Consider the following 27,746-nt stretch of genomic DNA (forward strand, 5'->3'; position numbering starts at 1 on the left):
AAGGGCCCTGCGGTCCGGCCTCCCCCCTCACGGGGCTGGGGTGCTCAGAGCCCCGTCCAGCTTGAGTCTGGACACTGCCAGGAGTGGGGCAGCCGCAACTGCTCTGTGAAGCAGGTCCCAGTGCCTCGCCACAGCACATTTCTTCCCCATATCCAATCCAAAACTCAGTTTAAAGCAGTTATCCCTTGTGCTATCACTGTGCCCCATCCAAAACCCCTCTCCAGCCGACCTGGAGTCCCTTTAGGCACCGGAAGGGGCTCTTAAGTTCCCCCTGGAGTCATCTCTTCTCTAGAGTGAAGAACTCCAGCTCCTCCCCCCTGTCAATAGCTAAATAGTTGTTATAGCCTACCGTCCCTTTGGGGAGCACCTGCCTCAGTTAAAAGTGAATAATTTCTGTCCCCAAGGGAGGACATGGGACTGTACCGCCACCTGCACTGCTCGGGCTCTTATGGCCAAGCCCAGGAGCTGCAAAGCCAACGAGACTTTGGCCCCAGAAACGTTGTCCTCTCCCTATTCCCAGCACAAAGGGCACCTCTGTCCACTTCCCATGACACCAGCAGCAGTCTCTGCTCCTGCACAACTGCTCCTGCCTGGACCTGGACCCTTCGGAGCACGGCAGTGCTGGCAGGAGCAGGCAGAGGCTGCTGAGAACCCTTCAAACCACATTCAAATGCAGTCTGACCTTAGCCCTGAGAGTTTCCTTGAGACCCAAGAAAAGATATTTAACACTCAAAATGGTGCCAATCTTTATTTTTTTCAAGAAGTTTTGTTAGTCTCAGAGCATGGCAGAGTGGGGCTGGCTGGAGAGCAGGGTGGGGTCAGGGTCACACCTCATCCAGGGACTGCTTGTGCAGGCAGCACAGAGCAGTCAGGGACTACAGAGAGACTGCAGGCAGTGCAGGCAGTACAGACAGACAGTGCAGACAGACAGTGCAGGCAGTACAGACAGACAGTGCAGACAGACAGTACAGGCAGTACAGACAAACAGGCAGTGCAGGCAGGCAGACAGGCAGTGCAGACAGACAGACAGGCAGTGGAGTCCAGCAGCAGGCAGGTCTGTCACAGGGTGCATGCGCTGCCCGGAGGCGTCACAGCTGTTTCCGCTGTCATCCGTGGGTGCTGCCTAAGGAAAAAGTTTCTCCTCTGGGCAGGCTGCCCCTCCTGCCTGAGGGCTCCCGGCAGCTCCTCGCAGGCAGTCCTGGGCAGCGGGAGCAGGTAGGACACGGCTGCTGCCTGCACCTCTGTCCCCACCGCTGTCCTCTTCAGCTGGGACTGGCAGGGGCCACAGCACACAGGGGCTGTCCGAGCCCCCTCCTGCCCGAATCAAAGCATTTCCCCGGTCTTGACAGCAACCGGTGGGGGGATGACATTTAGCGTCTGGAGGCATGTCATTGCATTGGTTCCCCTCTTGACTGTCCCTGGGGGCACAGAGCTGGCTGAGCCTTGGGGACCCCCTCCTGTGGATTGGGGGTTCCTGGTGAGGGGAGGTGGGGGCACAGCTCCCCTGTGCTCCCCCTCAGCTCTGTGTCACTGGGCTCCTTCCACTTTGGGGTCCCTCAGGAGCTGAAGGGGGCTGAGAGGCTCTTCCACCCACCCTGAACACAGGGACAGGATTGAGACAGTTTGTGGGCAGAGGTCCCACCCCCTCCTCCAGCCCTGCTGTGGGCTGAAGGCGAAGGGAAAGCAAGGCACAGCCCACCGGCCTTTCCCGGAAGGGCAGCATGGCATCTCTCACCTCTCCCTCTGCTGTCTCCAAAGGTTTTTCTGGGGGATTAAGGCTGTGCTGACCCGGCAGCAGCAGGGGGGCTCAGTCATGGCTTCCAAGCGCCAAGCTTCTTCCTCAAAGCAGCCAGACAGCAGGGAAAAGAATCCGAAAGTGGAAGAGGAGGACCACACCTGGAGCTCCACCTTGGCAACGCTGAAAACTGCTCCCAAGGAGAAGCCGCCTGCCACAATTGATGGGCTGTGCCCCCTGAGCACAGCACCGGGTGCCCGGGTGAGAGCAGGGCTGAGCTGCTCAGAGGGGCAGGGGTGGGAAGCTTGGGGAGTCTCAGACCAGCCCCTGTCCTGTTGACACAGGGTCAGCCCCAGTTTTCCATGCAGACCCCGCATGTTCCCGCTGGGATATTTCTGCATCCTCTCCTTCCCCGAACGCTCCCAGGTGCCAGCCCAGGTCATGTCACTCACTACAGGTCTATGAGGACTATAACTGCACCCTGAACCAGACCAACATCAGTGCCAACAACAACAAGTTCTACATCATCCAGCTCCTGGAGCATGACAGTGCCTACAGTGTCTGGAGCCGCTGGGGCCGCGTGGTGAGTCCACCCGGGCATCGCTCATCCCCCACACCTCAGCTGTCCCCACCCTGCCTTCAGAGCCCCAAAAATTGAGGGTGAACCTGGGGGTCCCTGGTCCCAAAGCAAGCACCCAAGTGTCTTGCTATAGTGCTTTAATGGGGGGGCTTTAAGGACTTTTCCCCACACAATATAGTCAGCCTGTCTGGGGCACGTGGCACCTGTCCCTGCAGTGAATGTGAGTGTGACAGCCCAGCAAGGCGTCCTGGGGTGTCTCCCTGAGCTGGTGGCTTAGCACATTCCTGCTCATTGCCCCACAGCCTTGCTATCATAGCCCTCCTTGTTCCTGCCTGCCTGCTTCCACTGGCATGGGGCTGGTGGAGCAGGGATGCAGGGGAGGTCCTGACCACTGCTGTCCACTGCCAGGGAGAGACAGGCCAGTCCAACCTCATGCCCTGTGCTTCCCTGGAAGCTGCCAAGAAGGACTTTGAGAAGAAGTTTCGAGAGAAGACCAAGAACAGCTGGGCAACAAGGGAGAACTTTGTTGCCCACCCAGGGAAGTACACGCTCATTGAGGTGCAGCCAGGGGCTGGGCAAGAGGTGGAGGCTGCACTCAGGGTGAGTGCTGGGATATTGTGACCATGGTGGGATGGTCCTCATTGCACTCCTGGCCCACTGAACACCAGGACCAAGAGGGTCAGCAGGATGGGATGGGTTTTGAGGGGGGTCTGTGTGCTTGCTGAAACAGCTTGCTGGCAGAGATTTGGGGCTAATGGGTTAAAATGGAGTGGGAGGGCATCCTGAATGAGAAACATGGCCTTGTGGGTAGCATCGGCTATGGAAAGTGGAGGCAGCACCTGCCCATTGCTCTGCTGCCCCAGGACCAGGCTCTCCTCACAGAGGTGGGCAGCCTTGGTGCTGTGCTCCCACAGCCTCTTGCAGGCCCACAGCTGATGTGGGTGTCTGCAGGTGGATGCCGTGGATGGAGACAGGGTTTGCAAGCAGCGGGTGCTGCCCTGCACCTTGGACAGAGCCACACAGGAGCTGGTGTCCCTCATCTTCAGCAGTGACATGTTCCGGGATGCCATGCAGACCATGAATATCGGTAGGAGGTGGTGGGTTGGTGGCTGGCATGGGCTCCATCTGGGGGGTGCAGGTGAGGAGGTGAACAGAGCAGAGGTGCTGATGGATTTTAGAGCATTCCCTCTGATATCCTGGCGCCTGATGGGTGCCCACACTTGCCTACTGATACTGAAGGTTCTTGGAAGTAGCTGCAGGGCGAGTGGGGTGGAGGGGTTCACCTTGTCCTCCCTGGTAGATGTGAAGAAGATGCCTCTGGGGAAGCTGAGCAAGCAGCAGATCGCGAGGGGCTTTGAGGCGCTGGAAGAGCTGGAGGCAGCGCTGAGGGAGCAGCCCCCCCAGGCCACTCGCCTGGAGGAACTCTCCTCACGCTTCTACACCATCGTCCCACACAACTTTGGGCGGGCACGGCCACCCACCATCAACTCCCCTGACCTGCTGCGTGCCAAGAAGGACATGCTGTTGGTGAGATGCCAGAGCACGTAGTATGTGACATCCCCTCCTGGTGGGGCAGGAGCTGCTGGCAGCAGGCTGGGCTTGCCCTGGTCCCCCAGCACAGTGCCCAGCACTGGTGCTGAGGATGTCCCTGCTCTGCCCCTGCCAGGTGCTGGCTGACATTGAGGTTGCACAGAGCCTGCAGGCACAGAAAGAGAAGGAGGAGGAGAAAGAAGTTGCCCACCCATTGGATCAGGATTATGCCCTGCTGTGCTGCCAGCTCTCCCTGCTTGACCCAGCTTCCCGGGAATACCAGGTACTGCTTGTGCCACAGTGTCCCATAATGGGAAACAATTATGTCAGGCCTGTGGGCACCCCAAAGGTTCCTATTGTCCCAGGGGGACCGTGGGCATTGCTGAGATGGCTGCCTGGAGTGAGACAGCATTTTTGCCTCCTCCTTGGCAGCTGATCCAGACCTATGTGACACAGACTGGGCACAAACTCCACATCCTCAACATCTGGCAGGTGGCCCGAGATGGTGAGGTGAGGAGGAGGTGATTCTCCCCGTATCACACTGGGGAAGCCATGGTTGCACCCCAGGATTGCTGTAGGGCTTCTCCACCCAGGAGGGGATTCAGCCCAGCTGGCCAGGGCCAAACAGGCACCCAGTCTCCTGCCCCTCCAGCCAGGCACTGGGGCTGGACTGGGGAGGTGGGTGGCAGTCCTCCACCCCTGGGCACCCATGTGTCCCTCTGTGGACAGCCTTTAGCTGTGCATCTCTCCAGGATGAGCGTTTCAAGGCCCATGACCTCCTGGAGCACCGGCGCCTGCTGTGGCACGGCACCAACGTGGCAGTGGTGGCGGCCATCCTGAAGAGCGGGCTGCGCATCATGCCTCACTCCGGCGGGCGCGTGGGCAAGGGCATCTACTTTGCCTCAGAGAACAGCAAATCAGCCTGCTATGGTGAGGGTCCTGGGATGGGCTGGGCTGCTTGTGATGCCCACAGGCTCTGTGTGAGCCTGGCTGCCTTTGCATACCCCCTGCCAGGCAGCTGTGGGCCTGCCGAGCCCCTTCCTTGCCATGGTAATTGGTCCTTGTGCTCCAGCATGGCCTGGGCACAACCAGGTGGGAGTACCAGGGATGGTGCTATCATTCACATCCGTTTCTCCCATGGCAGTGGGCTGTACATCTAAGAATGTTGGCATCATGTTCCTGACGGAGGTGGCCCTGGGCAAGCCCTACCGCATCACCTGCGATGACCCCACGCTGTGTCAGCCACCTGCTGGCTATGACAGTGTCCTGGCCTGTGGCCGGACAGAGCCGGGTGAGCTGGGGGCAGGAGGGCTGTGGCAGCTCTGGGGCTGTGCTGCACACAGGGCAGGGGGGAGAGAGGCCAGATCTCAGGTGTCATGTGGTGCTGGGGTGTCTTCTGGCCCAGATCCTGCACAGGATGAGGAGGTGCTGCTGGATGGCAAGAAGGTGCTGGTGTGCCAGGGCAAGCCCATCCCCATGCCCGCCTACAAGGACTCCTCCTTCAGCCAGAGCGAGTACCTCATCTACAAGGAAAGCCAGTGCCGGATCCGCTACCTTGTCCAGCTCCGCTTCTGAGGGTGCCTGGGAGCACCACGGCCCTGGCCCAGCACCAGGAGGTGACACCCACCAGCCCAGAGCACAGTGATCTGGACTCTGGCCACCCCACCTGGGGCTTGGCAAGGGACAGGCTGGCATGGGGACTGAGCTTGCTTTGACTGTGAATAAAAGCACTGTGCCTTGCACCGGGTGGTGCTCTCGCTTTCCTGCCCAGCAAGGCGGGTGTGCTGTAGGGAAGGGTGTCAGTGGGTCCCTAAAGGGATGGCATGGGTGGCTCCTGAGGGGCTGAAGCCTTCAGATGAAAGCTGGTGTCTTTGAGAGCCAGCTGCCCTCATCACCTTAGCAAGGCACACGGCTCATGCCCACCCTGTGGCATCAGAGCAACAGAGGATAAGCAAGATCTGCTGCCATGCCTGGGCACTAAGGAATTCATCCATCCATCCTGAGGGCAAGTGCCTGCCCTCCCTCTAGTGCCATCCTCATGCCATGTCTGCTGTCCTGCCCCAGCCTGGCACCCATGCCAAGCCCTTCTCTGCGCTCACATGTGCCCCTTGAGCACATGTCCGGCTGCTCAGGCTGCCAGGGAAGGGCAGCTCCCAGCTGTGTTACCCTGATGCCCCGGGTATCAGTTACCCTGATACCCTGTGCCAGTGGAGATGATTTGCTGCAGACCTGCCTGTAGCTCTGTCCCTTGAACCCAAGGAACTTGAGGGCTGAGGTGTTCCTGTGGAAGGACCAGGCTTGGTGCAGTGGGTGGCCATTCTGGGGGGGCACAGGGCTCAGGAACCCCGATCCCCCCTCCCTGAGCCCCCGCCGGCTGCTAGGACCCAGCAGCTGTCCCCGTGGGACTGCCACGGGTGCAGGCAGCGCCGGGAGTGACAGCTGGTGCCATCCGCAGCTGGCGGGCTGCAGGCAAACAGGATGACGAGCGGGTGACGGGAGCGGGGAAGGGCGAGCGTGGCCTCACACAGGGCCGGCAGCCCCGGTTCTGCTGCAGGAGCAACACCAGCAAGCAGGACCCCAGTGAGGAGAGGAGCATCACCCACCTCCCCAGGAGCAAAGGTGCGCTGAATCCCACCCACCCTGGGGTCCCCTGTGGCCAGAGCAAGAGGGTTGGGACAGGCAAGTTGTGCTGTCCCACCTCAGGACATACTGGTGCCATTGAAGAGGGGGGATGGGGTGTCAGCTTGGCATGGGTGCCCACGGGACCCAGCTATGCTATCCCTGGCCAGACTGGGAACAGCCTGGGTGGCAGTTCTGGGAGAGCCAGGGTGATATGACTTCACTGGCTACCTCTCCCTCCTTCAGCATCTTGGAAGTGTGCTAGTTGTCTCTGTGTTTCTCTGTGGCTCTTCTCCATTTTGGTTCGTTCCCTTCACACCTGGCTCCTGATCCCAACAGGCAAGGAGAAGGTATCAGCCATGGTTGTGGTGGGGTTACCCTCTCTGGGACACAGGAGAAGAGCCCTTGCTGCCCAGGCACCAGAGTTGCTGGCTTAGCCTGGAGGGGGATGCCGAGCTGGACGGGGTCAAACACCACGGACAGCCTAGAGCTGCTCACCATCCCCGTGCACTCCATTGGCCAGGAGGTGGTGGGCCTCTTCTGCATGATCCTGCTCACCCTCACCGCCCTGGTGGCCAACATCGTGGTGATGGTCATCATCCTCAAAACGCCCCTTTTCAGGAAGTTCATCTTTGTCTGCCACCTCTGTGTGGTCAATCTCCTCTCAGCCATTTTCCTCATGCCCCTGGGGATCATCTCCAGCTCCTCCTGTTTCAACTGGGTTATCTACAGCATTGCTGAGTGCAAGGCCGTGATATTCCTGAACATCTGCTTCATCAGTGCCTCCATTCTCACCATCTGTATCATCAGCGTTGAGCGGTACTATTACATTGTCCATCCCTTGAGGTATGAGGTCAAGATGACCATCAGGCTGGCCGTGGCTGGAGTGGTTTTCATTTGGGTCAAGTCTGTTCTCATCACTGTCTTGGCACTAGTGGCATGGCCTCATGGCAATGGGGCCACCAGTGCCAGCCGCTGCACAGTCTACTGGAGCCCTGGGGCCCACAAGAAGGTTTTTGTGATCCTCTTCAGCATCACCTGCTTTATTCTGCCCACCATCATCATCCTCGCTGTCTACTCCAGCATCTACCGTGTGGCCCGGACTGCGTCCCTGCAGCAGGCACCTGTGCCAGCACAGGCAGTTGCACCCAGACACCGATGTGACTCCATTGCCAGCCAAGTGACCATCCTCACTGCCAGGATCCTGATGCTGCCCAGGCTGATCCCAGATCGCCTTCTAGGAAGCAACAAGGCCATCCTCACCTTGGTCCTCATTGTGGGACAATTCTTGTGCTGCTGGCTGCCTTTCTTTGCTTTCCACTTGCACTCCTCTGTCACTGTTGGCACTGTGGGTGGTGGGCATGGGGAGATGGTGGTCACCTGGATTGCCTACTCCTCATTTGCCGTTAATCCTTTCTTCTACGGGTTGCTGAACCGCCAAATCCGTGAGGAGCTGGCCCGGCTCCGGCGCAGCTGTCTTAACCATCCACTTGGTCAGGAGCTCTGTCTTTCCATATCAGAGGCTTCTGTTCAGGAAAACTTCTTGCAGTTCCTCCAGAGAGCAACTTGCACACTGGAGACCCACACCAGCTGCATCAGCCCCAGCCCCAGGAACAGGCTGGACCAGACCACAACGGGCTTCCCCACCCCAGGTCAAGTTCCCGAAGAGAACAGCTGAGAAGGAGGCTCTGTCCCACTGTGCTGGGCAGGAGACCTCCAGGGACCCATCAGACCTGCCTGGACCAAATCTCTTGGATTTGGAGGAGTCCTTGTGCAGGTTTTACCTCTTCTCTGAGTTTACGGTAAAAGATGGTGTCTCCGCTGGGAGAAGGTAGCAGATCTGAGGAAATCACATCTCTCTTCTGCAGGTTGGAAGTGTCTCTGGCTCCACCAGCACAGCCCAGTTCCAGGGATGGGCTCTCCTCAAGACCTGGAGTGTGCAGGGGCAGGGGATGGGACCCCTCCATCTCCACTGCCCCAGTGGAGCACGCCTGGCCAGCGGGGAAGGGCCGATGTCCCTTGCACTCTATCCAGGAGCAATGTTCCAGCTAATGCCACTAACACCAGTAACACCAGGGCCCCGAGCCCCTGCTGAGCCTGGATGGCAGGATGGAGACTTCCATCCTCGGCTGTTTAACCCAAAACTAATGTCTGTGTGGAGGAGCTTTTGCTCCCTGTGACACTGATCAGGGGGACACACCCACAGGGCTGGCTTTGGCTTTGTGTCACTGTTTGTCCTGCTGGCATGGCAGCATGCAATGCCAGTGGCCATGCCCTCTGTCCCTCTCAGCTGGCAGTGATCACCGCCCTGGGGGGGAACTGGCTTTCTGGGGGTCTGTGCCAGGCTGTTTATGGACACAGCTGCCCTGTTTGAAGCCTGGTCAGCAGTGCCATGTGCCAGCCAACTTGGGCTGCTAGCCAAGGGCACGCTGGGTTGGACATGGTGACACAGGGTGGTGGGGGGTGGCTGTGAGGGCTGCCCCAGGGCAGCAGCAGCCAGAGGGGATCAGGACCTGCTGTTCCTCTTCTGTCTCATTGCTTTTGAAGGGCTTGGTGACTCTCATAGGGTCCCCACTGCTAGAAAGGGGACTGGATCCTTTTGGGGAATGCTGCAGGGGTCCATCACTCTCTGCCTGCCCACAAAGGCCCCAGGGATGGTGTTGGCATGGTGGGCTGGAGATGTTCTACTCCAGCAGTAACTGAAGACCTGAGGGAAAACTGCCCTATGGCCTCTCTAACTGCCCTGTGGCAGGGAGGGGCTCCAGGAAGACCCCCAGAGAGATGGGGCTGAAGGCCAGCATCCCCCCCTAGACACAGGGATGCCCTTCCAGCCACCACCCAAGTACCCAGGAGCTGAGACTACCCCTGCTCTGAGGCAAGTCTCCACCCAGGGTGGGGAATATTATTATTATTATTGCTATTTTCTTGTAAATTTTATCTTTTTATTAAACCATTGATAAGTTACAAAGGAGGAAAAAATATAGACTCATATATATACAGCATTTCCAAGCCAGCAGGGACTGGCTCTTGGATGGGGTTGCTGGGAGGCGATTGCCCCAGGGTGGCCCAGGGAGGGCCCCCACCAGAGCCAGTGGAAGCAGGACTCCTGGAGAGGCCAGGCAGTCCTCATCCAGTGGGACCTGGCTTTTGGGTGCCAGATGGAGTGTGGGCATGAGCAGGATGGCAGGGGAGGCAGGGTGAGGAGCAGGAAGTAGGGGTCCCACACCAGCACAGGGCACTGGGAGAAGGGACCCTAGGCCAGCAGGGACAGCCCCCCCACCCAATACTAGGACACATGGTCTCTGTGCAGAAAATCAGACAGGAGGGCACAGAGCTGCTGGGATGGACAGCAGGCAACAAAACAGCCCCTTCCTCCAGCAGGCATCACCACCAAGAAGACCCTTTCCTTCCCTGGGGTGGGGGACACGGGGCACCTGGCAGAGGCTGAGGTCAGGGTGGGTGGCAGGAAGGTGTCCCTGCTACTGTGTAACACCCTGGACCCCCTGGTCCAGCCACCAGTGGGGTTCAGTAGGGCGAGAACTTCTGCCGGTCAGCTTTCTTGGTGCCATTGGCTGCCGAGATCTTGGTCGTGTAGGTGGTGGTGCCACCATTGGGACCTGCTACGGAGGATGGGGACAGTGCCAGGAAGGACACCGGCTTCAGGCCGATGAAGTTGGAGAGGGAGATGGCGTAGGGGGTGCCCAGCAGGGCCGGGGGGGCTGGGGCGACGGCAGGAAGAGCCGCACCGGAGCCTGGGGCGAGGGGCTGGGAGAAGCCCATGCCGAGGTCCATGGAGCCAGGGCCTGGTGGCACCTGGGAGGTAGATTTAGCAGTCTCTAAGCTGGGGAAGAAAGAGAGAAGGATGATGGTGAGTACCATGATGACAGTGGTTGTCCCACTACAAGCTTAGGGTGCAGGAACTGTGCACCCCATCCCTTTTGGCACGTGTATCCATGGCATATCCTGGGTTAAAAAACTGGGCCTCAAATCTGGTGAGTCACGGGTCTTGCACCTACCACCTCAGGATGTGAAAGCACCACCTCATTCTTCCTGAGGATGCTGTGGATCCTCCAAAAGCTGCCTTGAGGTGCTGGAGAAGAGCCTCACTAACACCCAGCATGAGTCCCCCTCAGGCTGACACCTACCAGGCTGTGATGAGGTACTGGGCCAGGGTGATGCTGACAGGGGTCCCTGTGATGGTCACATGCCGCTCACTGGAGCCCTCAGTCTGGTTGCCAATCTTGATGTGGGCACCCGACATCTGCCTGATCTCGCTGATCTTGCTGCCGTGCCGGCCGATGATGCAGCCGATGAGCTGAAAGGGCAGGGACGGGCTGAGCCAGGAGCAGCCAGGGCAGCCTTGCCAAGCAGGGAGCTCCAATGGGCTCACCTGGACACCACCTACACCTCGGAGGTGAAACTGTGGAAGGCACTGGGAGGGCAGGGCATGGCTTTCCTTGGGCAGACCCTGCTTTTTGGTCTTACTCAAGACCCTCTTGCTGGCATTGTGTCACATGCCAAGGCCTTTCCTTGGCAAATTCTTCCCCCTGTCCTGTCCTTCAATTTCCCCTTTCTCTACCCCAGCTACTCCTTCCTGCTCCTAAGCTCTGGCAGAGCCTCCACTGTGTGGGTCAGTGGGTGCTGGCATCTGCAAAGTGCCACATGGGTGGGGACAAGCTGTGGTCCCCCTCGTCATTCCCAGACCAATACATACGTCATTGGGCACAAGGAACTCCTGGGAGCTGCTCTGGGAGCTGGCATCCAGACCTGGAGAGAGAGACAGAGATGTCAGCAATGAAGGGGCAGCTCTTCAGTAGCCCCTACCCCAGCCCCGTACAGGGATGGTGAGTGACTCTGGGGACAAACCTGAGGGATTGCTGGGGAGAGGAAGGGAGGACAGGACATAGACACAAGTCATGATTTGGTGCTGGAGCTCTCCCACTGCAGGACTGGGGAGCACTGGTGGGTGCAGTGACTCCAGGAAAACAATGACAAGGTTGTGCTGGAGGGGCAGGTAGACATGCTGGGGGCACTGGGACTGGAAAGGGTGCAGAGGAGGGAAACCCCTTCATCAGGGCCAGGTGTCAGGGTGGATCAGAAGGGGCACACCCAGCCTCGGGGGAGCGTGGGAGATGCTCACCTGGCACCATGGTGGGTGCATGGCCCAGGGGGGCGAAGGGAAGCGCATGCCCTGACAGCTGCTGCAGCTTCGTCACCTGCCCAGACAGTGCGAACAGGAGGAAGGTGGTGTTAGGGGTGATGGCAGAGGTCAGCTGTGCCCCAGTGCCCCCCAAGACAGGCATTCCCAGCAGCACCCATCCTGGTGGGCACAGACCCCATTGCCACGTGGACAAACTCACCTCTGCAGGAGAGACCCCGCTATACTGGCCCTGCATGGAGAAGCCCTGGGGAGAGAAAAATGGGGCATCAGTGGGGAGCCAGGTGGGGACCATTGTCTCAGGTCACTCCCCCCTGAGGCAGAGAGACTACCCTGAGCCCACCAGAGTTGCCCCTTGCTGGTAGAGGCTGCCCTCCTGGCCACCTCATGCCCTTGGAGATGCTGTGGCCTCTTACCTGATTGGCAGAGAGCAGGATGGTGCCCAGGGAGAGACCAGGGTGGTAGGGTATGGTGGCCCCCTTCGGAGGCGACTGGAGACAGAAGGAAGGAGGTGGAGGAGATGAGAGATGAAGCTGAAAGCCCCTGTAGCCCCAAGGACCCTCTGCCCCCTATGCCCCCAGCAAGCCGAGCACAGCCCCCAGCACTATGTAGGCAGGGTGGTCCTATGGGTCTCCACACAGGGGAACCCTGGTGTTTGGGTCCAGATGAGCAAGGGAAGCCTTGGGGAGGGGGAGGTGGGTAGCAGATGCCTCCTGGGCTGGGCAAGGGGCTTGGCAGGTACCTCCAGGATGACAGCGCAGATCTGCCTCACGCACTGGATGATGGTGTCTGGCACCCCCGAGACCGTGACAGCCCGTTCAGTGGAGTTGGGCAGCAAGTCACCAGCCACCTGCACCTGTGCCCCTGTGCTCTGCAGGAAGCAGAGAGAGATGCTGGCATTCCTCAACCACTCCCTGCCAGGGCTCAGCACCTCATACCTCCCTTGTCCCCCTCCTGAGCCCCCAGGGACCATTGCAGGACCTGCAGGGTGATGCTCCCTCTCCTGCATCACCTCCCCCAGCCCCTGTGGGACTGTGCAGCCTACAGACCCAGGGCTGTGTCCCCAGGGGAAAAGGGGATCCCACGTGCAGGCTACCCTCAGCCTCACCTCCCGGATCTCCCGGATCTTAGCTCCTGCCTTGCCGATGAGGGAACCGCATTGACTGGCGGGGATGACAAGGCGCAGGGTCACCGGTGCTCTGCCTGCTGACACCCCATCGCCCCCTGCTCCCAGGTCCTGTGAGGGACGTGGGATGCAGCATCAGACCCCCAGGATCCCGCAGGTGTGGGGGCACCTGGCAGGGATTTAGGAGGGCTGTCTACCTCCTCCAGCTTGAAGGCGATCATGGAGACAGCGCGGAAGACAGCGTCGGTGGAGCCGGTGATCGTGGTGATGCGCTCAGGGCAGGACCCTTCCGAGATAGTGATGCGTGCAGTGCTCTGGGGACAGTGTCACACCCCATTAGGGACACCACAAGCCCTGTGCTTCATGACTTCCCCCAGGGATAGCCTCATGGGGAAGACTGATGCCTTCGAGCCTGAGCCTTGCCCTTCCCACCTGCCCCAGGCAGCCTTCCCTGGGGTGCTGCTTTGTTTTCCCTGGTTCCACCTGGGATTTAGGGGGGCAGGCACATGGGAGCTGCCAGGTACAGGCATGAGAGGCAGAAGGACCTGGCAGCCCACCAGCATGCCCTTACCTGCTCTCGTATCCTCTTAACAGTCTCTCCTTTCTGCAGGTAAAGAAACAGGGTGGGTGGTCAGGTCCAGGGGAGCCAAGTGCTGGCAACACAGAGGACCCCAAATCTTACCTTGCCGATGATGCTGCCAATCTCCTGAAAAGGCAGAGAAGAGTGGCACTGTCAGGAGATGGCTCCCTGCATGCCACATCCCTCCTCTGCCCACAGCCTGGCAACAGACAGACCCTGCCCCAGGGACACTGAGTGACTTAACTAGTGACACAGGGGCATGGGAATGTGCCCCTCCCTGGTTTAGGATGGGGACAGAAATCCTTCTGGGAATGCTGTTCCCAGGGGAGACTGGGAGCATGGAAAGAAAACAGGGCACAGAAAACAGGGCATGGTGAGGAGCTGGAGCTGCAGCATGGCCCCTCACCCTAGGCACTGCTGACCCCTCAGGGGCCCCCTGCCATTACCTTGCCGTGCATGAGCATGCGGAGGGTCAGGGTGATGCTGAGCTCTGTCTCCTCGGGACTGCCGCCCACGCCACTGGCTCCGTCTGGTGATGCCATGGCGGGAGGGAGAGATGAGCCTGTGGGACATGGTGGTCTTCAGAAAGGGGGGATGCCCAGCTAAACCCCCACCCCCAGATCTGCAGCTTCAATATCCTGTGCCTGGGAAATGGGCAAACTGAGGCAGAGGCAGCACTGTGCCCTCCTCTGGCAGGTGAGGCTCACATGGCCCCATGGCACCCCACGGGCACCCTGCACCTCCAAAAGGGACCCGCTGCTATGTGTCTGCCTGAGCTGCCTCTGGGCTGTCCTGCACAAAGCCAGGAACTGGATGGATACAGGGAGAGGACGCAAGGCGTGTGGATCGTGGCTGTGGGATAGGGTTCTGTTTGCAAACGCCTGCTGGAGTGGGGAGAACAGAGGTGGCCTGTGTGGTCTCACAGGCTATGCAAGCCACCTTATTTCTCCTCCTCCCTCCCGTGCCCATGCACAAAGCCCCAGGGGACACTGAGGCAAGCTCCCAGACGGGGACCACCCCAACCAAACCACACCACGATGCAGCTGACTGACGCCGCTGCACCATATCCCCTCCTAGAGCACCCCAGGGCCCCCCGGACGCTGTGCCCGGGTGGCCGTGGGCGGCAGGGCCCCTGGGAGCAGGACAATTACTGTGTGTCCAGGCCCGGGTGGGCGGCTGCGGCACCGCTGGCTCCCGGCAAGCCGGGCGATGCCAAGCAGCTTTGAAACAAAGCACCCGTGTTGAGGCTGGGGCCGCGGCCGCGGGCATGGCGGGGGGGGCGGCTATTTTAGGTGCTGGCAGGACTCGTCACCGCCACAGCACATCTCCTGCATCAGGGAAACGGGGGGCGGGGGCGCAGCCCCTAGGTGCTATGCCTCCCACCCCGGGGGGTGAACGCCCCGTCTCCACCTCCCTGTTACCGCGGGCTGGAGAAAGGTGGAGAGACTGGAGAGGGGGAATATTCCCGATCCTGGTGCAGGGGAGCCTGAAGCGGGGCGGAGGGGGAGGGAGGAATGAACCCTGCCCGCGGCATCCGGAGATGTGTGGGGTGCCGGCAGGGACGCGCAGCCGGCCAGGGTCCCCGGTCCCCCTGGGATGAATGGCAGCAGGAATCCGCCAGGGACAAAGACCCTGCCGGGGGAAGAGGGATGAGGCTGGCGATGGGACGGGGGAACGCAGCAGGGCCACGGGTGTCCCCCCACTGCCACAGACAACGCCTGGGGGGTCTGCGGGCAGGGGGGCTGTCCCCCAGGTGAGGCAGGCTGGCAGGGACGCCAAAGGCCCCGGTGATGGGCACGGGCCACCTGCCATGGCTGGCACTGGCACAGCCACCAAGCTGGGCGCCGCCCGTCCTTCGGGGCACCTTCGGGTGACAAAGGGAGGGGGGACGACAGGAGGAAGCCCCCACCCCGTCCCCGGGGAAACCTCTCTCTTCTCGCCCTCCCGGCTGCCCCGAGCCCCCTGGTCCCCGCGGGAGTGCGGCCTGGCGGGTACCTTTCCGTGCGCCTCGTCCCTCCACCGCCGGCCGCCCCTCTCAGTGCCACATTGTCCCCGGCGGCGCCCAGTGACACCCGGGGCAGGAACAATGAGCCGCTTGACAGGCCAGGGCCAAGCTGGCAGCCCCGGCCCCCACCCCGGTCCACGCCGGGGCCCCCCTTGCTCTTCCCCTCTCCCACATCCCTCCCTCCGGGATCCTATTACAGCGGATAAGAGACACTAAAAGGAACAATGCACCCTGGGTAAGGCCATCTGCCACCGCTGGGGACATTCCTGGCCCCCCCGGCCCCCCTCCCTTTGGCTCACACATCGCCCCTCTTTGTAATTGCGTGGTTTTTTTCCTGGAAGCCGATCAGCTGGCAGGGCTCGAGGGCTCAAGGACACCGGAGCGGGCAGGGATGGGGCAGCTGGCACCCCAAGGCCCGCTGGCACCCCGGGCTGCTGCTGAGAGGTGGTGCCTGGAGGGGCAGGAGCACCCGTGTATGGGGGGGTCGGGAGAGCAACAGGGGACCTGAGCCACCTGGGGGGTCAGTGATGCTCCACACAGGGGTCCTACCAGACTGCCAGGGCGGAGACCAGCTCCTGCACCCTTGGCACTGCCTTGTGTCCCCCACACAGGCATCCTGCACCCACAGAAAAGTGCCCTCCCCCCCTTACCTCCCCCACTAAATCCTCCTGGGCCCTGGCGTAAGCAGCTAAAGCCCAGGCAAGCCTGGGGAAGGGGGGGCACTGGGGGGGGCACCCTGCTGCTGGCTCCATCTGTGCCCCCGAGTGCCCGTGCAGCAGCACCAAAGGCAGAGCAGGCAGGTGGCAGGCAGGGGTCTTGTCCCCTGCTGTCAGGCCTCCCTGCCCACCCCCTCATTTGTTCATGGCAGCCACTCTTTGGGTAAATCGCCCCCCACTTCCCCAGGGTGCTGCCGTGGGCAGGAGCCTCCCAGGGCTGGCAGCTCCCTTTTAAGCCCCTGTGGATTACCCTGGACTTGGGCGCATGCCAGGAGGGGTAGGAGGAGGAAGAGGAGGATGAAGAGGAGGCTGGCCGGCTAGGGACATGGATGTCACTACCTTGGGGGACCTACCTGTCCCAGAACACAGCCACATGGCTCCCTGGGCACCCTGTGAGGTTCATGGGGGTCCCGTCAGAAGTGATGGGTGGGCTCCAGCAAGGCTGGCACTCACCCATCCACAATCCCCAAATGTTCCATCCCTCAGTCGCTCCATCTTCCCTGCTGTCACCCCCCAGACCTGTGTGGGACAGCAGCCACGGACAAGGGATGGGGGAAGGAGGTGGGAGAGATGGAAAAGAAGCAGGATGAAGGTGGCAGGAAAGCAGTGGCAGAGCTTGGGGTTTTATTTGGTCTCAAGAGAGGTGGGCGCTGGTGTGGGCCAGTGCAGTGTGAGTGCCAGCCAAGCACCTGGTTTGGCACAAGGGTGCATGTGCAGACAGAGGGGTGGGTGGGCTGGCCACATCCTCCTGCTCTGTGGTCCCATCCTGCTCACTTCAGCTGCTGCAGGAAGGCCAGGAGTCCACGGTGCCACTCATTGGGCTTGTCCAGGTAGCAGGCGTGTCCTGCACCCTGCAGCATCAGCACCTGGTGCTCAGGGAGGTGCCGCAGGTTGTTCAGACTGGTCTGCCCCAGCTCCGCATCCTGGTCCCCATACACGATCAGCGTGGGGGTCTGTAGAGGGGGAAAGCACCCTGAGCTTGCAGGTGTCACGCAGGCACTTGCTCCTCCTTGCCAGGGACACCCTGGAGGGGAGTCACTTGCCCTTCTCCCCTATACAGCATGACAAAGGGAAACTGAAGCTCAGACTCCTGGGTCTCCAGTTGTCCCTTCTTTACGTCCCATTACCCCACATTTACATTCCTTCATCATCAGGTTCTCCTCTTTCAATGGCAACTGGGTTTCTGGCCTGTTTGGCCTTTCCCCTGCTCAACCCCGGTGCCAGGATCCCCTCTGCACCATCCCCTCCCAGTTCCCCGACCTCCCCAGTGCCCTTCCAGGCCGTACTTTGATCTGGGCATATTGCTCCGCTGTGAATTTCTCAGTGCAGATGGGCGCCACAGGTACATAGGCCTTGAAGAGCTGGCTGTGCTCTAAGAGGAAGGGCAGCGAGTACATGCCACTGAGCGATGGGCTGATCACCACAGCTGGACCCAGGTCCAGAGCCTCTGAAACTGCCTTCAGGAACGCCGCCGGTGCTGGCTGGCCCACGGGTGCTGGGGCCACAGCATCCTTTGAGCGCCCCAGCCCTGAATCGTGTGACACACAAGTGGCCTTGTCAGGCTCCACGCTGCCTGAATGACACGGAGAAGCCAGCACAGCACAGCACAACACAGCAGGACACCGGGGTTGCCATCCTGCACCACAAACCAGTGGCTACCCCGCCTGTCTCTAGGGCTGTGCTCACCACACCTTACCCGGCAGGTCGATGGCCACGGCTCGGTAGCCGTTCTCGGCCAGCGTGGCGAGTGTCCCCACCTGCAGCCAGGTTTCGGAGGAGAAGCGGATGCCATGCAGCAGCAGCACTGTCAGCTTCGGCACTGCCTGGGCTGGGTCAGCTTGGCGGTAGAAGAGGGTCTGTCCTTGCACCGTGACGGTGCTCTCGGTGACCCGCGGGGTGGCCATGCCTGGGGGCCGGGGGGCTGTTAAGTGGGGTGAGAGGTGGGAACGGGAAGGCTGATGGGCCTTCTGCCCTATCGAGGCCCGGTGGTGGCAAGAGGGCTATGAGGGTCACACCGGCATCATCTTCGCTGTGGTGGCACCACCGGGGTCACTGATGTGCCAGGCGGCCTGACGGGCCCGCCCCTGCCTCAGTTTCCCCGTCCATCGCTGGGCCTGCAGCCCTTACCTGCTGCTCCGCACACGGGGCCGGCCGCCGCTCGCCTCCTCCCCGCCGCACCACGGGACTGGGGGTGCCGCGCCCCGGGGCCAAAGACCGGCGGGGCGGGCGAGAGAACGGCGGCACCGCGTCATGGAGCGCAAGGTCCGGGGCGGCCCCGGGAACCCCTGCCCCGCCAAGCGAAGCCGAGCTTTCCCGAGCAGAGCCGAGTATTGCCGAGCAAAACCGAGCCCTACCCGAACTCTACCGAGCCAGGCCGAGCGCTGTCGACCAGTACCCGAGCTTTGCCCTGCAGTACTGAGCCCAGCCCGAGCGCTGCCCGAACTGTGGCGAGAGCCGCCGAGCCCTTGCCGAACATAGCCGAGTTCTGCCGAGCTCTGCCAAGCTTGGCCGAGCCCCGGCCGATCGCCCGAGCCGGGGCTCCGCTGCGGGCCCCGCCCGTTCTGTCCTTCGGGGCTGTAGTGCCGCGGGCTGCCGCCAGGCGGGGCCCGGCGGGGCCGGGGCCGGGGCCGGGGCCGGGTGGGGGCTCGGGCTGGTCCGGAGCTGAGCAGAGCAGCGGGGACCGGGACCTGTTTCCCCGCAGCAGCGGGGCTGGGGTCCCGCAGCCCTGCGCTGCCGCTCTCCTCCAGCGCCAGCGGAGATGCTGCTTGCCCGCAGCCGCCTGGGGCTGCTGCTCCTCGGGGCGCTCCTCACTTTCCTCCTGTACCTCTTGCTGCCGGCCGCCCGGCGCTCACGGCCTGACGAGGGGAAGTGGGGTTGGCGGGCGGCCAACGGCACGGTGCGGACGGGGATGGCTGCGGAAGAGCCCCCCGTGTTCTACAGGGAGGTTCCCGCAGCAGCTGTGGGCTCCGGGAGGTGGGTCAGCCCGCCGGCAGTGGGGGCGGCAGGCCTGGGGCCGGTGTTCACCAGCCGCCGTGGTCGCTGCGGGCACGGCACCCTTCCTGAACCCCTTCCCGCCTGTCTTCCCCCGCAGGCCTGATGTCCTGTTCCTGCACGGCCAGGCGTTCACCTCCATGACGTGGGAGGCCTTGGGCACACTGGCACTGCTTGCTGGAGAAGGGTACCGTGCGGTCGCAATAGATCTGCCCGGTAGGAGCATGGCACTGTGCTTAGCTGATCTCTTATGGCAGCTCCAGCCCCTTGCCTTAGTCACTGCTGGGTTCTGGATCTCTTCAGGAAGGGCTCTGGGTAGCTGCTGGTGATCCCTGGGGCAGTGTGCCTGGGGTTTGTCTGTGTCCTGGGGCATTGATGGCTGCGACTGTACAACCCTGGGGCTTGATCAAGGGTCCGTTTTGAACCCTGGTGAGGAGAGACCACTGCAGGCTGCACAATGCCCCCTGACCACCCCATGCCCTCTTCCCCATACCAGGCTATGGGGATTCACCCCCAGTGGAGATGGCGCTGACAGCACAGGGCCGCAAGGCTTTCCTGGACCGTGTTCTCCAGGAGCTGGGCATGCAGAGGCCTGTCCTCATCAGCCCCTCCATGAGCGGCCGCTTTGCCCTGCCCTTCGTCCTGGCGCACGGGGACCGGCTGGCCGGCTTTGTGCCCATCGCACCCGTGGGCACCAAGGACTACACTGCTGAGCAGTACCGGGGAGTCCAGGTGGGTCTTTGGGCTCTTGGGGACTGTCCTGGGTATTGGCAAGCCTTGTGGGCCAGCTGGCTGCAGGGTGATGTGCAGGGTGGCACTATTTTGGGATGAGTGAGGGGGACCTGTGACCCCCAGCTCGTGGGGGTTCTGGCACCTGCCTCCCCTCAGCTTTGCAGCCCCCCGTGGTGATGGAGGGAGGTGGGCACAGCCCCAGGGGAGTGTGGTGGCCATTTACCCCTCTGACAGCTGCTCTTGTTTTCTCTGTCCCCTTACCAAGACACCCACCCTGATCCTGTATGGTGACCATGACACTGGCCTGGCTCCCCAGGCCCTGCAGAACCTCCAGCACCTCCCTAATCACCGTGTGGCCGTGCTGTCTGGTGCTGGCCATGCCTGCTACCTGGACAAGCCAGAGGACTTCCACCGGGCCCTGCTGGGCTTCCTGCACCAGCTGAAGTGAGCACCGCCTCCTCCCTGCCAAGCCGAGGGGCTGGGGCGTCCGGGGGGCTGGGAGGCACAGACAGCTGGCATGAGGGATGCTGTTTCCTCCTGGGGTATCCCCAGGATGGCGGGGGGTGGGACCGGAGGTGTCCCTTGCTGGCAGGACAGGGTGTCGTCTGTCACGAGGCCAATAAACTGATGCTGCTCTGCTTTCTGCGTGTGTCCCCAAGCGCCGCGGGGCTCCTCGAGCTCCAGCCCCATCTCCCTGCAGCCTGTGTGGGGCCAGGAGTGTGCCGTGTGCCCCTCGTGTGCGCCCTGCCCCTCCTGCGCGCCCCGCTCCTCCCCGGCCCGCCTCCTGCCCGCTGCTGCCGGGGCGTAGCGGGCGGAGCGGGGCCGGGCGGGAAGCGGCGGCGGCGCTGAGGTAGGGCCGGGGCGGCGGGGGGCCGAGCAGCGGGGCCGGCCAGCAGCGCCCGGCGGCCCGCGGGTGGGTGCCCCGGTGCCTTCGCCCCCCTTAAACCTGGGCCGAGGTACCCTGCACCCCCGCCCTTGCACCCCTCCTCTACTGTCCTGCGCTCCCTTGCCGCACTGTTCTGCACCCCTAGCCATGGTATCTTGCACCCTCTGCACCCCCAACCGCACTATCCAGCACCCTCTGCCCTTCTGCCCATGCTACGCCTGCACCCCAGGAACGCAGCTGCTGCAGCCCTAACCATGGTGTCCTGCCTGCCCTCTGCTTCACCCCGTACCCCCCTGGCCACGGTACCCCTGCAGCTCCACAGTGCCCCCTGCGCTGCCCTCGACCCTATCCATGGTGTGCCTGCACCCCAGCCATGGTACCCCTGCACCCCACTGTGCCGCCTGCCTGCACCCCAGCCATCGTACCCCTGTACCCCACCTGTGCACCCCTGCCCCCCTAACCGCAGTCCCACTGCACCCCTCATAGCCTCTCTGCACCCCCTGCTCCCATACCCCCATTCACCCCTCCTGCTGAACCCCCATGTGCCCCTAAGCACCCCACATCCTCCTGCTCCTCCAGCCACCCAGCTTCCCTCAAACAGCTCCCACAGCAGCCTGTCACCCTAATGTGGTCCCCTAGTACCTCTATTCTCTGTTAACACTCAATCCCCCTTCACCATTCCCATTTCCCTGCACCCCCAGAGCCTTTCCTTGCAGTTCTCCTGCACCCCCTAGACAGGCAGTAGCCCCCCTTCCCCACCTGCACCCCCTTCACCAGCTTCCTGCCTTCTCTGCCTGCATCGCCCAGCATTCCCACAAACCTCTAACCCCTGGATAATTCCAACTACCATGTTTCCCTACCCAACATATCCTTCTTCCCCTTTACCCTTCTTCATACTCCCCCACCTAGCTGCCCCCCTTTCCTCCCAGCTAGCCCTTCCCTGGATTTCACCCCTTGCCTGGGCACCATAGCCTGTCCTGGCACTGTGTTTGGGGCAGGAACATGTGTTTTGGGGGAAGAATGACAGGACAGTGTGGGGGGCACGCCCCATCCTGCCCTGTACCCAAGTGGGGGGGATTTCTCCCATGGTGGCAGTGTCCCAGGAGTCGCATGGCGGAGACCTTTGCCCCATCTCCCTTTGGTTTCTGTGACGACCAAGCATGCAGGTGGACTTTGGAGGGGCTGGTGGGTGATTAACCATCTTGCAGCTCTTTCCCCAGAGCTTTGCAGCCCTGGTCCCAGACATGGCACCTGGGAAGCCTGGGAAGAGCACGGGGGCCTCAGAGAACCCCTCGGTTACGCTTTTCCGGGAGTACCTGAGGATTGACACTGTCCACCCTAAACCTGACTATGGTGAGGATGGGGGAAAGGACGGGGAGCCATGTGGGGACTGGATAATGCAGCTTTGCAGCTCTGATCTTTGGACCCAGGTGCCCAAGTCCTGTTCTGGGGCTGTTTTGATCGTGGTGTTAAGGAGCGAACTCCTTTGTGCCTTATCTCTGCTGGTGCCTTTGGCTGGGGCAGGGACATCTCAAGTGCCCTCAGAGCTACTGTTTGCTTCTTCTAGCCCAGTGCCCCTTGCTCCCCTTTCCATGCAGCCTTGGGATGGGTGATCTCCTTCTGTGTCATTAGATCTCCTAATGTTAACATTTATGTCTTCCCGCTAAAGTGCATTTTATTGGTGAGGAGCTCCCTAAACTTCACTGGGGAAACATTCCCCCTGAACTCACCCCCTTCCATTTTTATTCTTTTTATATTTCCCAAGTCCTCACCCCAAAGGGATGGTGATGAGCTGCTCCTGTCCCTGTTCATGGCCACTTCTTGTGTCCAGGACCTGCAGCACCTGTCCTTTTTTGTCACCTCTTTCCTTGGTCTGGGAATCCCACAGAGCCTTGGGGTCCCTGGGGGTTTGCAATGAGAGACCCCAGTGTAACCATGGGCATCCCACTCTTCCCCAGATGCGGCTGTCCAGTTTCTGGAACGTGTTGGCACCGAGCTGGGCTTGGCCTGCCAAAAAGTGGAGGTGAGCAAGCCAAGAAGCAGCCTTCAGTCTGTCCACCCACCCATCCATCCATCTATCCACCTGTTCTTGGGTCCTTACTGACCAAGATGTTCCTCTGCCTGCAGCCAGAGCTAGACAGGAGTGAATCCCCTGTGCCTGTAATCCTGTGCTGACCTGAGCCCTTCCTTAAGCCAGTATTCTGGCTGCTCCCTCCTGACCTTTGCAGCTGCCTGTGCTATGATTAGCAGGGGACCTGGCAGCGTCACACTGGCTGGGGCCATCCTTCCTGCTGGGCACTGGCTGTCCTGGGAGACTCCTGGGCACCAGGGCAAGATGCTGGGTTTGTCTTCCCTCCTCTGAATTTTCAGCCAGGTTTGGCACCTGCAGCCAGGCTCTGTCTGGCTGTGGGGGTTCAGGCAGGCCTGCTCCTGCTGCCTGTCCTCTCCCAGTGGAGAAAGGGATAGCAGGTGGCAACAGAAACTTTTCCCAAGCTGATGGTTTTTGGCTCCAGCTTGCTGGTCCAAGCCTTTCTGTCTCTATCCTGGACTCTGGTGACATCCTGCCTTGTCCCACAGGTGTGCCAGGGCCGTGTGGTGCTGATCCTGACCTGGCAGGGCACGAACCCCCGCCTGCGCTCCATCCTTCTCAACTCCCACACTGATGTTGTGCCTGTCTTCGAGGTGCTGGAACAGAGCGAGGGGCAGGAAGGGCATGGAGAGGAGGACAGGGTGGAGGGGAGCTGGTGCTTTCTGTGCCCTTCTGCCATTGTGGATGCTCTTCCCTGCAGGAGCACTGGACCTACCCACCCTTCGAGGCAGTTAAAGACTCGCAAGGCAACATCTACGCCCGGGGTGCCCAGGATATGAAGTGCGTCTCCATCCAGTGAGTGGAGGGCTCTGCACCTGCTGGGTGAGCACGGTGCTGGTGGTGTCTCTGAGTGATGCAGGACAGGATGCCACTATCCCCAGGGTCTCTGGAGCCAGAGGTGCCACCTCTGCCCTGAGGTGGCTCAGAGCACACAAGCCCCTCCCCTCCACAATGACCGTACACTCCCTTCCCTTGCCAGGTACCTTGAGGCCATCCGGAGGCTGAAGACAGAAGGGAAGTCTTTTGCCCGCACCATCCACCTCACCTTTGTGCCTGGTGAGTCCCCAGGCTGTCCCCTCTCAGGAGGTACAGAAGGCAGCTGGGTGGTGCTGTGGAGTCTCCCATGGCAGCCAGGCACCCCCCAGCCAGGTTCCCCAGATTTTGACCTCCCCTAGCTCAAGGCTGGAGAGGACATCAGGTGTGCTGATGGCATCCAGGCTGGCATGGAAGGAGGACTAGGGGTGGTGGGCTGGGGGATGCCCACCACCCCATGTTCCTTCCTCCATGCAAGGCTCTCGCCCACAGATGAGGAGGTGGGCGGACACAAGGGCATGGAGATGTTTGTGCAGCGCCCTGAGTTTAAAGCACTCAACGTGGGCTTTGCCATGGATGAGGGTGAGTATTGGTAGGGCTGGCACTGGGACGTGTCTCTCTTGGCATCACTCCCCAGGCACCAGCACCCCACATGCTTCCAGGGACCCCCTTGGGGGATCCTTCCCCTGGGCAGTGGGGAGTGCCAGTCTGGAGGAAAATGCTGCTAGGACAGAGCAGAGTGGCACATCATGGTACCTCCATGTCCCCCTGACCCCCTGTCTGTGCCCACCACAGGCCTGGCCAGCCCATCTGACACCTTCAGTGTCTTCTATGGTGAGAGGAGCCCATGGTGTGAGTATCTGTGTGTCCACTGCCCTGTCCTTGGCTCTCCTGGGTGCTGGGGCACTGATGCTGTGCCAGGCTTTCTGCTCAGCCCTTCCCTCTACGCCTACTGCTGCAGGGATAAAGGTGAAGTGCGTGGGTAGCCCCGGGCATGGGTCCCGCTTCATCAGCAACACGGCGGCTGAGAAGATGGTAAGAGAGGGGTACCCCTGTGCACCCCCATGCCTGCCCTGGGCTGCCAGGCCCCTGCCCACAGGGCTGGTGCTCACCCACTGCCCTTCCCTCCTCAGCACAAAGTCATCAACTCCTTCCTGGCCTTCAGGGAGAGCGAGAAGCAGAGGTAGGAGACGGGCAGCAGGATGGCAGTGGCTTAGTTCAGTCCATGAAGGGAGCCTTTGGGATCCCAAGCCCAGCTGTGATCTGGTGCTGCTGCCCTGTGCCTCAGTTTCCCCACTTTGGGTGATGACAGGGTAGGGAAGCGCTTCTCCCCAGGTGAGTGTCCCTTGCATTCCCCAAGGCTCAAGTCCGACTCCAGCCTGACCCTAGGGGATGTCACCTCTCTCAACATGACCATGCTGGAGGGGGGTGTCTCCTTCAATGTGGTGCCCTCCGAGATGGCTGCCAGCTTTGACATCCGCATCCCACCCACCGTGGACCTGAAGGTGGGCACCATGCCAGCCCTACCCAGGAGAGGACTGGGATGAGGGTACCCTGCTCACACCCCTCTCTGATCTCTGCCCAGGCCTTTGAGAAACAAGTGGCCACGTGGTGCCGTGATGCTGGGGAAGGTGTCACCTGTGAGTTCCACCAGGTGAGTGATCTCAGCCACCTGGCCTCCCCTGTCCCTCCCCTGTCAAATGCTACCCCTTTGCCCCTTCATCTGCCCTCTCCCTCTTGTCAGAAATGCATGGACCAACACATCACCTCCACTGAGGAGTCGGACCCATGGTGGAAGGCCTTCAGTGGGGTCTGTAGGGACATGTAAGTAGTGTCCCTAGGAAGGGCAGGACCCTGGCAGGGACATCCTCTGGTGGAAGGCAGGTGGTCCCTGGGGGTCTCTGAGGTCATGTTAGGGTTGGGATGGGTATTTGCCAAAGCATCTCCCTGTTGCCCCCAAAAGGGATGGGATTGAGTGTCCTGCAGGGCTAGAGATGTCCTGGCACAGTCTCTTTGCCCATGGGGTATGAGCAGGACAGGGGACTTGGCTGGCTGTGTGTCCATGCTGACACAGGGTCTCTCTTGACAGGAAGCTGCAGCTCAAGCTCGAGATCTTCTCGGCTGCCACCGACAGCCGCTACATCCGAGCGGTGAGTGTGACGCCAGCCTGCCACAGGTCCCTCACCTGCGGTGAGACCTGCAGCCCCAAGAAGGAGCTGTGTCCAGGTGAAAGGGGGCATGTGGTGCCCGTGCCAGCTGTGACCTCACTCTGTGTCTCCCCATCTCCAGGCAGGACACCCTGCTATTGGCTTTTCACCCATGAACCGCACCCCGGTGCTGCTCCACGACCACAACGAGTTCCTGAACGAGCAAGTCTTCCTGCGGGGCATCGAGATCTACGCCCGCCTCCTGACTGCCCTGGCCTCAGTGCCCCCGCTGCCCGCCGAGGGCTGAGTGCCGGGCGAGGGGCAGGGAGTGCCAAGCAGAGAGACCCAAGGCTTTAAAAGGAGGGGCAGGGGCTGGGCACAGCAAATACCTGCTACGGTGCTGGGGATGTAGAGGCATCATGCCTTGTTGGCTATGTTCAGGGATGGCCTGATGGTGACACCTATGGGGTTGTGTCCCTCTTGTGTCAGGTGCCAGTAGAGCCTCATGCCCAGGTGCCTCCAGTGTTTCCTGGTGTTGCTGGTGCCTCCCCCTCTCCCTGTGCCATCTCTGGCTGCACTGGCTGGGTGGTGAGGGGCTGGCCAGTGCCCCACTCTGCCTCCCCATGCCTTGTCCTGCCTCCCTGCCCACTTCTGGGGGAGCTGGGGCCAGTGCTGCCCACTCTCCCTATCAATAAATCTCCTTGGTAAGCACAGCCTGGAGCGGGTGAGTCTGTCTGTCTGTCCATGCTGGTGCTACCCACGGGGTCTCACCCAGGCACTGCGGATTTCCTGGAGCAATGCAGTTTGCTGGGGTACTTCTCCTGCCCCGGGCTCATTGCCTGCATGACAGCAGCGCGGGCAGGATCCTGCCCGGGCAGGCTGAGGGCCTCTGCTCCCGATCAGCCTCGGGGGACGGGCGCTGGGTTCATCCTGCTCCCCCCTCCAGAGCTTCTGCCGCTTCCGCAGAGCCTCTGCTGAGGGCAGGCAGCGCGCAGGTCTGGGCAGGCGCCTCTGCTCACCTGCCAGAGCTGCCATCGCTGCGCCTCCTCCTCGCCTGTTCCCAGCCCTGGGTGGCTCCCAGCGCCCCGGGCTGTGGGATCTGTCCCAGCCGTGCGGCTTCTTGGGGAAACCAAGGGCCCGCTGAGCCAATTGGGGTGGTTTTACACTGCTCAGGAGACTTCCAGAGAGGCTCCATTACAAAAGGATGGGGGTGAGCCAGGGCTCCCCAGCCTCCTGACCTCTGTTTTAATTAAGACAGCTGCTGGAACCCTTGGGGGGCTGGGGATAATGAGGGTACCCCGTGCTGGGCTGGGGGAAGAGGTGAGGCTGGTGGTGATGAAGCACTGAGGGAGAAGCCACCAGCTCCTCTGCTCCTTCCCCTCCATCCTGTGCAGGGGTAAGTCCAACATTTTTGGGTGTGGGACACACTTGCTGTGTGATAGGCTCCCAGGGGAAGCCAGTGTGGATTCTCTGAGGTCTCATACAACCACATCCCGTGACCCAGCAGCCCTGGGGAGGATGGCACGGGAGTGGTGTGGGTACCGTGGGGTCCTTGCTGGCCAGGATCCTTGCCCAGGGTATTGGCACCCTTGCAGGCAGACAGTGGTGCCTCCCCTGCCCTGTTGGTGTGCCAGGGCTACCTGTGGCACCTTGTGCCCCCTCTGACCCTACTCAGTCCCCTTCCCCAGCTGGCCTGCTGTCCCCAGCTTGCCTGGCACTGAGATGGGACCTGACAGCTGTGTGCTAGCCGATGCTTGGAGATCACACCGCGCTGAGCATCCTTCCCGGGGGGCAGGTCTCTATGCCCTCTCCTGCTCCTCCAGCCAGGTCCCCCTCTGGCTGGGGGACCAGAGCTTCCCTGCCTCGCTCCCCATCCTCAGGGATGAGCCAGAGGTGCTGGCAGGGTCACTGCCGGGGAAGGGGACTGCAGTAAGGTCTAAAGCATTGCTGGCAGGGGGCACTTCGGGGTGTGCGGAGTTCCCAGGGTCCCCCCGGGAGATGGGGCCATCCCCCCGCGCATCCCCTCCGCCCAGGGCCGG

At 61.5% G+C, this 27,746-nt stretch overlaps 6 protein-coding genes across 15 annotated transcripts; 4 read left to right on the plus strand and 2 right to left on the minus strand.

Moving 5' to 3' along the window:
* Positions 1-781: 781 nt before the first annotated feature.
* Positions 782-5,585, plus strand: PARP3 (poly(ADP-ribose) polymerase family member 3). Of its 3 annotated transcripts, none has more exons than XM_041462907.1 (11): positions 782-1,215; positions 1,759-1,996; positions 2,193-2,318; positions 2,724-2,915; positions 3,267-3,402; positions 3,616-3,842; positions 3,982-4,128; positions 4,278-4,355; positions 4,598-4,727; positions 4,990-5,136; positions 5,251-5,585. In XM_041462907.1, exons 2-11 carry the CDS (start codon positions 1,814-1,816, stop codon positions 5,418-5,420), a joined length of 1,536 nt encoding a protein of 511 aa, XP_041318841.1. In that variant the 5' UTR covers positions 782-1,215; positions 1,759-1,813; the 3' UTR covers positions 5,421-5,585. The 3 variants fall into 3 exon arrangements, with proteins under 3 accessions (XP_041318841.1, XP_041318849.1, XP_041318832.1); XM_041462898.1 differs by having other exon boundaries at positions 985-1,215; positions 4,598-4,775; XM_041462915.1 differs by lacking the exon at positions 4,278-4,355 and having other exon boundaries at positions 4,598-4,775.
* A 1,327-nt stretch (positions 5,586-6,912) lies between these two features.
* Positions 6,913-8,401, plus strand: LOC121351156 (probable G-protein coupled receptor). Its single transcript, XM_041463069.1, has 2 exons — positions 6,913-8,241; positions 8,333-8,401. Exon 1 carries the CDS (start codon positions 6,913-6,915, stop codon positions 8,140-8,142), a length of 1,230 nt encoding a protein of 409 aa, XP_041319003.1. The 3' UTR covers positions 8,143-8,241; positions 8,333-8,401.
* A 1,001-nt stretch (positions 8,402-9,402) lies between these two features.
* Positions 9,403-15,489, minus strand: PCBP4 (poly(rC) binding protein 4). Its single transcript, XM_041463058.1, has 13 exons — positions 15,324-15,489; positions 13,775-13,890; positions 13,431-13,454; positions 13,320-13,352; positions 12,946-13,062; positions 12,731-12,859; positions 12,365-12,493; positions 12,039-12,113; positions 11,825-11,869; positions 11,605-11,680; positions 11,179-11,231; positions 10,610-10,779; positions 9,403-10,305 (listed from the first exon to the last, which is right to left on the minus strand). Exons 2-13 carry the CDS (start codon positions 13,868-13,870, stop codon positions 9,990-9,992), a joined length of 1,263 nt encoding a protein of 420 aa, XP_041318992.1. The 5' UTR covers positions 13,871-13,890; positions 15,324-15,489; the 3' UTR covers positions 9,403-9,989.
* A 1,170-nt stretch (positions 15,490-16,659) lies between these two features.
* ABHD14B (abhydrolase domain containing 14B) lies at positions 16,660-18,591 on the minus strand. Of its 3 annotated transcripts, none has more exons than XM_041463145.1 (4): positions 18,177-18,591; positions 17,746-17,955; positions 17,336-17,577; positions 16,660-17,002 (listed from the first exon to the last, which is right to left on the minus strand). In XM_041463145.1, exons 2-4 carry the CDS (start codon positions 17,951-17,953, stop codon positions 16,820-16,822), a joined length of 633 nt encoding a protein of 210 aa, XP_041319079.1. In that variant the 5' UTR covers positions 17,954-17,955; positions 18,177-18,591; the 3' UTR covers positions 16,660-16,819. The 3 variants fall into 3 exon arrangements, with proteins under 3 accessions (XP_041319079.1, XP_041319063.1, XP_041319071.1); XM_041463129.1 differs by having other exon boundaries at positions 17,746-17,970; XM_041463137.1 differs by having other exon boundaries at positions 17,746-18,591.
* A 75-nt stretch (positions 18,592-18,666) lies between these two features.
* Positions 18,667-20,405, plus strand: ABHD14A (abhydrolase domain containing 14A). The gene is made up of 4 exons (XM_041463117.1): positions 18,667-19,022; positions 19,141-19,256; positions 19,537-19,772; positions 20,038-20,405. Exons 1-4 carry the CDS (start codon positions 18,808-18,810, stop codon positions 20,218-20,220), a joined length of 750 nt encoding a protein of 249 aa, XP_041319051.1. The 5' UTR covers positions 18,667-18,807; the 3' UTR covers positions 20,221-20,405.
* A 148-nt stretch (positions 20,406-20,553) lies between these two features.
* LOC121351117 (aminoacylase-1-like) lies at positions 20,554-26,420 on the plus strand. Of its 6 annotated transcripts, none has more exons than XM_041463017.1 (15): positions 20,554-20,622; positions 21,867-22,011; positions 22,617-22,681; positions 23,236-23,340; positions 23,448-23,542; positions 23,727-23,803; positions 24,053-24,142; positions 24,356-24,412; positions 24,522-24,595; positions 24,694-24,743; positions 24,921-25,065; positions 25,146-25,214; positions 25,305-25,384; positions 25,650-25,710; positions 25,850-26,420. In XM_041463017.1, the coding sequence occupies exons 2-15, from the start codon at positions 21,903-21,905 to the stop codon at positions 26,012-26,014; spliced, it is 1,242 nt and encodes a 413-aa protein (XP_041318951.1). In that variant the 5' UTR covers positions 20,554-20,622; positions 21,867-21,902; the 3' UTR covers positions 26,015-26,420. The 6 variants fall into 6 exon arrangements, with proteins under 6 accessions (XP_041318951.1, XP_041318969.1, XP_041318943.1 ...); XM_041463035.1 differs by having other exon boundaries at positions 20,574-20,622; positions 21,879-22,011; XM_041463009.1 differs by having other exon boundaries at positions 20,590-20,728.
* Positions 26,421-27,746: the final 1,326 nt, after the last annotated feature.

The sequence above is a fragment of the Pyrgilauda ruficollis genome, unplaced genomic scaffold (genome assembly GCF_017590135.1).
Source record: "Pyrgilauda ruficollis isolate IOZ18807 unplaced genomic scaffold, ASM1759013v1 scaffold10, whole genome shotgun sequence".
Classification (NCBI taxonomy): Eukaryota; Metazoa; Chordata; class Aves; order Passeriformes; family Passeridae; genus Pyrgilauda; species Pyrgilauda ruficollis.